General features: G+C 39.5%; 1 protein-coding gene across 2 annotated transcripts; it reads left to right on the top strand.

The window, feature by feature from the left end:
• The first annotated feature begins 3,474 nt into the window (after window positions 1-3,474).
• On the top strand, window positions 3,475-11,747 carry LOC120804119 (vesicle-associated membrane protein-associated protein B/C-like). 2 transcript variants are annotated; one of them, XM_040153338.1, is made up of 6 exons: window positions 3,475-3,807; window positions 5,168-5,320; window positions 6,729-6,832; window positions 7,158-7,238; window positions 7,752-7,883; window positions 9,603-11,747. In XM_040153338.1, exons 1-6 carry the CDS (start codon window positions 3,750-3,752, stop codon window positions 9,765-9,767), a joined length of 693 nt encoding a protein of 230 aa, XP_040009272.1. In that variant the 5' UTR covers window positions 3,475-3,749; the 3' UTR covers window positions 9,768-11,747. The 2 variants fall into 2 exon arrangements, with proteins under 2 accessions (XP_040009272.1, XP_040009271.1); XM_040153337.1 differs by having other exon boundaries at window positions 3,476-3,807; window positions 7,701-7,883.
• The last annotated feature ends 413 nt before the right edge of the window (window positions 11,748-12,160 follow it).

Genomic DNA, 12,160 nt, shown 5'->3' with positions numbered 1-12,160 from the left:
CATAAACTGCATTTTTGCATTCTTATCCTTAAATTTTCATCGGCCGAAAGGGTTGTTGCAAATCCATGCTAGAGGAAGTGGAGTTTCCTGTCCATTTACCAGTCATTTCCTCTTCAAAAACAGTCTGTATTTATTGGGACGACCATGAAGCCTGTAAAGTCTGTTTCTGACAGGAGGGCTTCTGGTTTTGATGTTCAACAATGTGGAAATTCAGGGTGAAAATTAAGTAAGGAACTAGCCTCACCCCCCCATAAAACTGTAACTGATGTGACTTTATCCTGTAGTTAGCTCATCAGCGAGTCCCTGAAGGTAAAATGTACTGAGTGGACAAGTTCTGAATATCCAGCCTTATTCTACAATATACAACTCCTGATAAATGTTTAAATTTCTAGTAGAGATTCCCCAGTTACCAAAGATGTCAAAGATGTGGGGTTGCATTTGGGGGAAATGTATATACAATGCAGCACAGGACATCTAGAGTACTTACATTTGAGTGAACGGTGCAGCCATAAAAAAAAAAACATTTTTCTGCAAACATATATCTTCAATGAACGGTTGGAAGGATCTAAATGTGATACTGTCAATGTGGAATAGCATGATATTCCCAATCTTGAAGCTACTTACAGGGAAAAGTAAAGGAAAATGATTTAAAGGAGCTGTCCCAACCAAAATAGAAATTCATCAATGACTTACTCAAAGCCTTTAGAAGGGTTATCTCTGGATCACCCAACTCACACAGTAAGTTTTGGCCAATCTTTTTATAGCTCTAACACAATCTAGTATCTGGTCTCAGATTTTCTCCAGACAGCCCGAGTTTTTTTCAGCTACCGTGTGTCCAACAATCCAACATGGACCTTTTTAAAATGTCCCGTTTGATGCTTTTGAGCGGTGACCTAATGGCTATGCAAAAAATAGAATGGGAGGCAGTGGAGATTGATTTACAGGAGCTAATTTACTCTGGCTGTGGTGTTCCTACCAACTTCAGCTAAGTTTCAGCTAATGTGGAGGTGAGTAGAAAGTGACTGCATTTTGATTTTGGTGAGAATTGATGCTTTAAGTATGCAGGAATAGGCCTTAAGGCAAAGATGCACCAAAAGCAGCAACGCAGACCATACCTGCTATAAATTCTCTATGAGAAGTGGCGTATTATGGCATCACAGGGAGCAAGGGAAGGCAGCAATATTTATTTTTTTTCCTGGTATAAAAATGAAGACATCTGTGGAGGGAAGTTCAGAGTGCGAAGGTGAACTGTGACCTGGAAACAGTGGAAAAGCACAGCAGGGTAACAAGTCGTACCTGACATCAATCTTTGTTTATAATGTAAATAAATGCAGATTTTGACCTGTTGTTTACTGCTGATGTAACATGCAGTAGACCACATTTGGATGGACAGCATGATGGGTATACCCAGCAGTGACGACATGCAGTAACTATGATTTAAATTACACAAAAATTTCAAAGTCATATGAGATAGTACCAGGAAATTCTCCATATGTCATTGAGAAATGCTGTGGCTGGAAATTACATGTAACAGCCATGTTGGTCAGAAAAAGGAAAAAAAAAAGGTAGTACAATTGAATTTAGGAAATAAATTATGACTTCTGTGTAGGAGTCTAAAGAAACTAAATCCCAGCAGTGGAAACTGATTCACAAATGCAGATCTGGAGACTCCTGACTCAGCTCTTTCATGATTCATGTATGGCCTTGTGATTATTAGACCGCGTGTAACTTCTTTAGGCAGGGAGAATGTTTGACCGCTCACAGATTTGTATTCAAATTAATAAGAAAAAAAAAATTAAACTTAATGAATCCCTCAACTGAAGTCTGAAGCCAACAACAACTGATGCCTGCTCTGAAGAGTGTCAACCTGGGAGTCATTTCAGGATGTGCCAAAACCACTGGTGTGTCAAACCCTAATAAGTAGCTACAGTGTGTTTGTAGTTGACCCATGGGGAATGTTTTAAAGTCAAATTGGGTAAATCTGATTTTTCACATATTTTTTCAGCTACGATAATGTGAACACTTATAGACCTACTGTACGAACTAGGAACTAAAAATGGGTTTTCAAGGCACTGTAGATGTCCGTAGTGTGGCCATAGCTGCTGTTGAAGAGATTGAGGTCACATTGATGTCCTCGGTAATTTTACGGGAATTTTTTAGCAACCTGGCAGGACTACCGTTAAAAATGTACACATGGTGGGTATTTTGTAGGCCAATTCCAGTATTTTTAAACTCAGTATGTTTAAATGTGACTACATTAAGGCCAGCGAAATGAAAAAACGAAGGCTTTAGTATTTCTCCCAAAGAATTGTATTACTGGCAGTAAGGAGAAGGCTTTGAAACAGCATTTAGAATACTGTAAAGTACTGCTTAACTGAACAGTCAACTGAAACTTCAGTCATTTTTTTTCATCATTTTTTTTTAATCAGAGTAATTAAAAAAATAAGTTCAGTGACCTTCTTTTTGGTTTCTGGTCATAATCCTGTGAGGGTGTTTGGAGGTGCAGCAAGGGGATCCATGACCTCTGTGTTTCTAAAATTTGTCGTTGTGCCCCTCCTCAACTCCACTATGCACGGCAGTTTCAATTTTCAGCCTAAAACCAACCAGTAGTCTAGAGATTAAATAATGGATTAGTTGATTTACAGAAAATTGATTGGCAACCAATTTGATAACTGATTCATCATTTCGGTCAGTTTTTAAGGACAAAGGCCGAAAGTTCTCTGCTACCAGCCTCTCAAATGTGAATATTTGATAGTTTCTCTGTTTTTTATAATAGTAAATGGAACATCTTTGTGTTGATCGGCAGTCAGAACTACGGCGCATATTGTGTAACTTGGGCTTTACGGAACAATGATGGGCATTTTTCACCATTTTCTGACATTTTTTTAGACTGAACAGTCAATCTACTATTCAAGGAAATAATTGTTGTTCTCCAATGATGGAATAATACTACCTTGCTCAAGATTTTCCTTGTGTTAAGGACTTGATAGACAAAAAAATTAAAGCAATATGATAAATCACAACTTTACAACAATATAAACTAAAAAAAATACAGGTCTTCAAGCCACATCCCCTCTACATGAGCAGGGCAACGGAATGGAGGACCCGCCATAGCTGATGTTGTACTTTACTGGTGTTCATTTCTAACAATGTTGCATTAATCAAATTATGTAGACCCTCTTAACATGGAAGAAACCTGGGGCGGATGGGGCCCCGGGACAGTCGCCCGTTTTTCCCATTTGGTAATCCGCATCCACCCTTGGCTACGGCCCACAGACTTAAAGGGTTCTTCTTTTGTCCATGTAAAGTTTTAAAGTACCCTCTAGTCTCAGTTTTAGACTTGTCTATGTTGGGTTTACTTTGTAATAGTTTACATTTATTAGTATACTTTTTTTTTTTAACATTTTTCTTTTTTTGTAACTCGGTAAGACCAGCTGACGTCCCGCCTCGGCACCGCCCCTCCCGTGACGCCTCCCTCCTCCCTCCTTCCCGTCTCTCCCTCCGCTGCTAACACAGTTAGCACTAGCACGTTAGCCCCCAGCAGCTGTCGGTGGCAGTCAGTCAGTCAGTCCAAGCGGTGGTGCATTTGTAATCCTCCTCCCTCCCGAAGGAAAAAAAAAAAAAAAAAAAAGAAAAAAAACCGTGGACGGCTGGGTTGTTTCTTCGGGAGCCAGCTGCTTCACCTCTCTGGGCCACCTGCGGTAAAACACTGTTGTCCTCGCCGTCACGACAGGAAGAAGCTCTGGGACATGGCCAGACCAGAACAAGTCCTGGTGCTAGAGCCACAACACGAACTGAAATTCAGAGGTAACGCTGGAGCAGAGGGCCGGGCCGGGGGCTAGGTAGCTAACCCAGGAGCCGTTAATGACAGCCAGCGTATCGATTTGTGCATTAACCACGTAACGTTTGCCAAAGTGTCGTTGTTTGCTGTTGCTGCTGTTGTCAAATTAGACAGACGTAGCCAGCTGCAGTCTGCGTTGAAACAGGTGAAAGGAAACTGTGCGCGACGATGCTAACCAGCTAGCATTCAGCTAACCTAGGTAGCAAGTCAGACTGCTAGCTGTCATTGCAGCGTCAGGGCAGGCCCTTCGTCCCATTTCTCTAATTCACTCATTTGCTCCCTGCCTCTGTCTTTTATCCCCTGACAGCAGGTGAAACAACACCGCGATGTGATCTAATTCCAGCTATACGCCATGCGCTCGGTGCTGTCGCTCACACCCGGCTGTCAAAAAGTGACTCTTCTAGCATTTTCTGCGATCAGGGTGTCATTGCTTAGCCTTATCACCATGCTTATTTCACAATATTTTAAGCTAGCAAGCCGCGACCAGGAGCTTTACAGTTTACTCTCACTGTGCAACCTGAATTCCTTTCCAGCTTCTCTATATCCAGGCAGAATTACAGTGAAAATACTGTCTGAGCTGGTGTAATGCCAGGGATAATGGCTGTTTTTTTTTTTTTTTTTTGAGATAACTGCCTTTGGGTGTGATATTGCTGGAGAAATGGGTCAAGTGATGGCTTCAGGTGATGGGATTAGTCAGAAGTGGGCTGTTCACTGATTGATTATTGCCGAGCTTTGAAAGCAAAGATAGGCCAGGAGAAGACGCATACACCCACACAGGGTAGCTGATTAGAGCAGAAAGCACAGTGAGGTTGTTTGACTGATGCAAATTTCCGTAGCCAAGGTTTATTCCTCAAAACAAGTTGAATATTCCTGTCTGGAGCCATTAGACATGGTCAGAGGGCCATACGAGGGGCAGTGTGAGGATGATCTAAATGCTACACAGGTACCAAGAAAACATCTGCATTTGTCACATGTTACAAAAATGCCCTTCTAGTGAGTTTTCTACAGCATCCGGTTTTTGGCTGAGGGCGGGGCATGAATAATAAAATAAATGCTTCCACATTTTGCTGCTCTTGCCACAGTTTTAATCTTTAATGTCCAATGTTTATGGCAGACCGTGTGGAGTCCCTCACAAACACCACTCTTGTATTCATACCCGCAGACACACAATATGTGTAAGCGATTCATCAAACGAGTCTTGGTGAAACCTTTTAAGTGCCCACTCAGTCCAAGCCGTGCACACAAATGAAAAGCTACAAGACAAGCCTGTAAATTTACACATATGTTCACGAGTCACTGTGCTGTTTGTCTCTTTGACCTCCTCAGGCCCGTTTACAGATGTCGTCACTGCCACTCTGAAGCTCACCAACCCCACAGAGAGAAATGTGTGTTTCAAAGTCAAGACAACCGCACCTCGCAGATATTGTGTGCGCCCAAACAGTGGCATCATTGACGCTGGAACCTCCATCAATGTTTCTGGTTTGTAAAAATTTTTGCACCCTCTGGCCACACAGGGGATAAGTCTGGTCAAAGTTCATCCAGACTTATCACACTATGTAGTTTTCACATCTCTTTCAGACACCTGTGTGATACTGATACAATCAGATATCTGTATATTTCACTCAGTGCTTTAATAATGATCTATAGTTGCTGTCAGACAGTATATCTAAATTAGGGGCTTGGTATTTGATAGCTGAGGGAAAACAATCTCTATAATTGTGGAACTAATGGCCAAACAGAAGGCAGTTATTGATCATTTTACCCAGCAGCAACACTTAAATAAGTTCAGAAAATTGTATCATTTTACTGTAATGCAGACTATAACACAAGGAGATGACGGTGTTAAAGTTGCATCAAGCTATCATGATCATCACAATACCCTGATATCTAGTCTCAACTGCAAAATTTCTGTAATTCAAGTCATAAAACAATAAATCCTGACACTATAAGCCAGCAGGTATTGTGTTTCAGCACCAAAATAAATCTTCTAGCCTCAGTTTTACCAGTCATTGTACTCATACAACAGTCGGCCACTTGAGGTGACAAATATTGTTGGGAAATCATCAGGAGGCACATCTGTAACATCTTAGCAAGTGCTGTCTAACAATAATCTGCACAAAAACACAAAAATTACTCTCACAAAGCTGTTTTGTTCCAACTATTTGAAGAATAAAAGAAGAGTTGGAAACAATGGAAGTATATTTAGGTTGTTAAATTCGAGAAATATAATGAAATGAGAGAAATAATCACACCTATGATGACAGAACTGGTAAAGTGGAAATTTGTTAAATATATTAGATTAATAAATAAACAAATCTAAAATAAGTTGAAGAATTGAAAATTGGAGTTACATTATTCTACAGTAACTAATATAAGTGTGACATGTAACATGATTTTTGGTGTGTTCTTTGTAATTTTTGTATTGGAACTAAAATAATGTCTTATGTTAATGTAACATTTATTTGGTCCACATTGGTTATTTCAGATGGAAACCTTCACAACTCAGTGAGGTAGCATGGGACAATAACATCTAAAAGAGTTTCAGGTGTCATTTATTCCCAACTCTGTTATATCAATGTTTGGATTAAAAGGGCCCCATGCTGCTTTTGTCTTCATTTCTATCATGTAAATCAAACAAATAAATTCAAATAAACGTTCATTACAGCCGGAATTGTTGTAATCTTCAGTGACTGAGTAAAAGATCAGTGAGGCACAAAAAGGAAAATTTCAGGGCAAGTAGTCAGTTCACGAGGAGTAAATCTCAAATCATAAACCTGACTGACGTCTTTTCAATTACAGGTTGCGTAATAGTGTTATGGGGAAATACAGGAAGTTAGTCTTTGCATAATGTTCTTGCTCTCCATTCTGTCATTGTTTTTATCCACAGTTATGTTACAGCCTTTCGACTACGACCCCAATGAAAAGAGTAAACACAAATTCATGGTGCAGTCCATGCTGGCTCCATACGACATGACTGACATGGAGGGAGTTGTGAGTACCACAGCATAAAATATGATTTAGGATTATGTTTTGTATTAACCAAAAGATATGTCATTTAATATGTAACTACTGAGTCTTTTATTTCTTAAAGAACATCACATCTGACCTATTGACCCTGGTTTTTCTTGATGAACCAAACTGTAGACATCTGTGTCTTTCAGAAACCTACAGTGCCTCCAGCTGAAAAGATGATTTGAAAAAAAATAAATAAAATGAAAGATAAAATAAACTGATCCGATGAGAAAGATTCCCTGTATGAGCGTTCACTTAATTTTCTTTCTGTCTCTCTTTCCCTCTTGATTTTCGTCGTCCACAGTGGAAGGAGGCAAAGCCTGATGAGCTGATGGATTCAAAGTTGAGATGTACATTTGAGTTGCCTCTAGAAAATGACAAAACTGTAAGTCTTAACTCTTCCATTAGTGGCCATTTATTGCACCACTGTATGCACTCAGTCATTAATTGTCAGGTGTAGATACACAAAAGTGACATTTTCTCACATCTCACATCAGATCTACAAACCCAGAAATGTTACATCTTGTATTTCACAGATTTAAATAGCTAATTATAGCCATTTCAGGCCGACTGGATATGATCTTAAGGAATAAAATCAGATGAAAACATTCACATTGCATGTTTCCGTGTTGAGTTTATTTTTTTCCCTATTGCTCAGTATTTTCTTAGTCACCTACCCATCAGCAACACATTACTATGTATCACCCATTACATGTTTGATTTATTCATTTACAATTTATTTGTTTGTACTTTCATCTCACTCCCCTCCACGTCTCTGCACGTCTCTGCAACCCCTTCCTTCTTCTTCCTCTACTCTCACCCCACCGCCCTCACTCTCTCTCCACAGCATGAGAGTGAAAGCAACAAAACTGTGTCTTCCTCTACCTCCTCTGTTAAGACCGAGCACTCGGCGCTGCCCAAGTCAGCCAGCGCCTCGCTTGATGACGGAGAGGTAAAGAAGATCATGGAGGAGTGCAAGCGGCTGCAGATGGAGGTGCAGAGGCTACGGGAAGAAAACAAACAGATCAGGGTGAGACAAACTAGAACAAGTGAAAGAGTCAGAAATCTGTCTGTGTTTTCTCTCAGGCTTGTATTTTCTACTCCAGCACTTCCTCTATCGTACATAGAGAAGCAGAGACAGTTATAGAGTTTCATTCTCTAATATAGGGTCTATGGTTTGAAAAAAGAAGTTCCACATCATCTGAAATAAAATGACAGGATGAATGATTTAAAAAAATAAAAACTTATTTTATTGAAATGAGACTAACTTTTTTTTGGAGGGGGGAGTACTCAAACTAGTTATTCATTGTATGAGAGTCAGGCAGAATAGCAGAAAACTGAACAATTGCCCCAGGTTTCTGTAAAAATCACTTCAGCCATTGCTTGAATGGTAACGTCTTTCCAAATGAGGCTTTAGAAGTTAAAAGCTGCAAATATCAGCTGACACTTTGTTACCTGTCAAAAAGAACAAAAATCACTATTTTACATGTCTATAATATCATTTAGCATCAGTTCCATGGATAATTTTCTGTCTTGCAGGGCCAAGTCCAGCAGCTTCTGAACGATTAAATTAAAAATAAATAACCGTTTTCTGCCTCCACACCAGCGACAGCCAGAGCCGGAGGCATTGTGTTTTCAGGTTTTCCATCCATCCGTCCGTCAGTCCCATTCTAGTAAAAGCAATATCTCAGGATCGCTTGAGGAAATTTCTTCGAATTTGGCACAAACGTTCACTTGGACTTAAGGATGAAGTGATTAGATTTTGGTGGTCAAAGGTCAAGGTGACTGTGACCTCACAAAACATGTTTTTGCAAATAACTCAAGAATTCATACACTAATTATGACAAACTTAATACCTTTTTTATTAAATTTATTTAAAGTCTTCACTATATATTATTATGAGTCTGGACAGACATGGATTTAAACTGCAACTTGACTGGTTGGCGGAGGCATACAAACAGGAGGCGGTAATTTTATTCTTGCATTTGGCAGATTTTTGGTCCAAAGGTTCCTCTCTCCTGTACCTACCAGTGTTGCCAACTCTTTGCAGGGAGAGTAGCTATTAGCTGTTTTAAAATATAAATAAAGTCATTAACGCACTGAAAGAAATTTGGCAGGAAAAAAAAAAGTTGCTAGTCTGATGACGTGTAGAGACAAAGTCGTCTATTTCATAACAAGCGGGTGGCACTGATACAGTGAAGGCGTGTAGGGAGTAGGACCAGGTGGTGCTGGCAGAATGCCCCCCACTGGCTTCAGTCAATGTGTTCTCAGGCACAGATATCAGACCTGTGCATTCATGTGCTTTTTGATCAAAAATAGGACCAATTGTTGAAAAAGAGACCGGAATAAGAAAGAAACGTGATGTTCAACATTGTTTATCAATCAAGGATTTTGTAAAACAATTACTTGGGGCTCGAGGTCATTCAGTATGCACTGTAAAACACCAAGCCTTTATCTTCAGTAGTTTGCCTACAAAAGTGCTCAGAAGCGCAATAAGCGTCCTGTGGTTTCCTCAGCTATATTTTGTATGAAAATCCGCCAGGCTGCTGCTTTCACTTCACTGCCACTTTATATATACTATAATAATAACACAGTTTCTAAGTGAATTCAGTCTTATTTTTGCCATTTCTGTACTGTAATTTCTTGTCACACTGATACCAATATATCTGTCGTAATCAGAAGACTGTGTGCGTGCGTGTGATTGTGTGCTGTTTTGAATGTATCTCTGACTCCTCTCTCTTCATCTCAGGAGGATGATGGGCTGCGGAAGAGAAAGGTGACGTCAGTGGCTGCTCCTCACTCCTCCGCCATGGCGACCTCGGCCGTGAGGGACGAAGGCCTAAGCACCCGTGTCCTGGCGCTCTGCGTGCTGTTCTTTGTCATTGGAGTCATCATTGGCAAGCTGGCCCTGTAGAGACACAGATGGACAGAGCACAGTGACGGACGGACGGACGGGCGGGCGGCAGGCATGCTCGGGAGGACACGTGTCAGTGATGGCAACGGGGATGTCTTCTGGGTTTATGTTGATTTCTCTTTATTTGTTTTTTTTTTGTTGTTGTTTTTTTGTTTTTTTTTAACACTTAAGGCAATATCATTATGGTTTGTCTGGATGGAAGATAATTTAATGTGCAAAAAGAAAGCGAAGGAAGGCGATCCCAAGTTAAACCATGAGTGCAAGCATTTTTGTAACAGGTCTTGCCTTTTTCTTTTTTCTTTTTTTTTTTTTTTTTTTGTGAAATGATCACCACTTCTGATCTGTTCTTTCCGTCCATCCCTCCTTCCTAAATGATCCTCCCCAACTGGCACAGGTAACAGTTTGTAGTGTGTGGAAGTGGCTTCATGCTGGCTGAATGTCTGAAGTCTTTGATTCTTAATTGATTCCTAAGTCTTCAAGTTCCTCACTCACATTGTCTATAAGAAAGACAAAACACTCCTCTTCTGATAATATCTCTTCCACTTATTACTGATAATCTGCAAGGAGAAGTGAACATAAGTGATCAGTGAATGACTTTTTTTTTTTTCCTACATTCAAATTCTGTGTATTGTCTTCTAAACAGTATGTGGTAAAAATGTGAGCCAGTAGAAGCCATGCATGTGTGCGTGTCTTGTTGATTTTGCCTCCTGCAGGAGGGCTGATATGACTGTGTGTGGATGTTTTTATTAGGAGACCACAAACAGCGAAATCATAGGCTGTTTTAGAACTAAGGAAGAGGGGTGATGTAAAAAAAACAACATCTGAACAGATTTCCTGTACACAACAGAAACGTGGGGGTGTTTGATTAAAAACTTTAATGATTTCAGTCGCTGACCAGACCAGGGAATCTGTAGGTGTTCAATAAATCCATTTTTGGGCCTTTTGGAAAATTATAATTCCATAAATCAAGATTATGATAAAGAATTTATGCTGCACAGTGATCTAGGTCAAAAACAAAGCTGTAATCTAGTCCAAGGCATCACATTTTCCCAGTTAACACTGTCTTGATAATTACTTCCTCATCTTGTAGGAGAGAAGGAGTGGTGCTAGATTAAAAATCAGACCCAATTTCCCCCCTTAACCCAGTGAACTTATCATGCAAAACCAAATCAGACATTTTCAATATACAACATACAGTATGTAACAATAGTTTTGGCTGCCTTGTTTCATTTTACCCATGGAGTGTTGTATTTGCGTCCTCTAATGTATTACAGCAGTTGTTTGCCCCCCCCCCCCCACCTTATATTATCATGTAGTCACAATGCTTCTGTTGTTTATAATATTCAAATGCACTATATTCAAGTGTCCACTCTGCAGTCTGCATGAAATGACCCGGGTCTATTATGATTATTTTATTTTATTTTTATTTTTTTGAGTGTTGAAGTTATATTAGCAAAAAAAAAAAAAATGACTGTCTTTACAAAAGGGACCATCTTGAGTCTGGTTTATCAATTTGTGTGTGTTTTGTTTCCTTTCAATCATCTTTTTCTTTTGTTTCCTGTTGGGCTCTGGTGGTCGTGAGATAACTGAGACAACACAGCTGTATTATCTTGGTTATCACGTGACCATCTCAGCAGACTTAGTTGTTAAAAAAAAAAAGGAATAAATATCTGTATTTTTCGTTGCCTGAGGGAGCTCGGGGAGCAGAGATGTGGGGGTGTGAGTGACTAGGAATGGGATACACACTACATTAAAGAAAAAAAAAAGGTATCAACGCTTCAGACCACACATGCAGAGATACAGTCTTAAAACAATGTAATCACACAGTAATTGGATACTCTTTTGTATGTACATAAAAATAAAAAGACTTAAAAGATAACTGGCAAAGTTATTAACATACTGTAGTAAAGGAAGAAAATAATTAAACAACCACAATGGATCATGTAGCATCATAATGAATTAAAATACATAAACCCCCAACTGTCTGTTTCTGTGAAAAGTTTACTCCTTTTTTAAATTTAGTTTAGATTGCAGTCTGTGAAAAAGCATTGTAAATTGTGTGTGTGTGAGAGTGTGTCTGCAAAAACATTTTGATTGTAGAAAAAAAAGAATCTGGGGTTCACAACCACTAAGCCAATGCTCTTATTTAGGGGGAAAGTACAATAGCTGTTAAACTGCTCCTATTAGATTAAAGGGGCATTTTAATGATTTTACACAGGATATCTTGGCCTCTGCTCCATTTATCTCTTTGTTGCAAGTCACCTGACTATACGTGCTATTCTAAATCACTGAAGTACCCCTTAAGAACCCTGAAGATCCCTTCCAGGCATGTTTTAAGACATGTATACAAAATAGTTCATAATTATAAAGCTCCATATGTTTTGAGGTTAGAA

The sequence above is a fragment of the Xiphias gladius genome, chromosome 18 (genome assembly GCF_016859285.1).
Source record: "Xiphias gladius isolate SHS-SW01 ecotype Sanya breed wild chromosome 18, ASM1685928v1, whole genome shotgun sequence".
In the NCBI taxonomy this organism is placed as follows: domain Eukaryota; kingdom Metazoa; phylum Chordata; class Actinopteri; order Istiophoriformes; family Xiphiidae; genus Xiphias; species Xiphias gladius.
The sequence above is the reverse complement of the archived record's forward strand: the minus strand, read 5'-3'. Positions and strand labels throughout refer to the sequence as shown.

Bases quoted from the DNA above. Each gene is read 5' to 3' on its own strand.
- LOC120804119 (XM_040153337.1), top strand. From the start codon at position 3,750: ATGGCCAGACCAGAACAAGTCCTGGTGCTAGAGCCACAACACGAACTG. The intron at 3,808-5,167 runs GTAACGCTGGAG...TGACCTCCTCAG, and splicing joins ACACGAACTGAAATTCAGAG to GCCCGTTTACAGATGTCGTC. The intron at 7,239-7,700 runs GTAAGTCTTAAC...CTCTCTCCACAG, and splicing joins CTCTAGAAAATGACAAAACT to CATGAGAGTGAAAGCAACAA.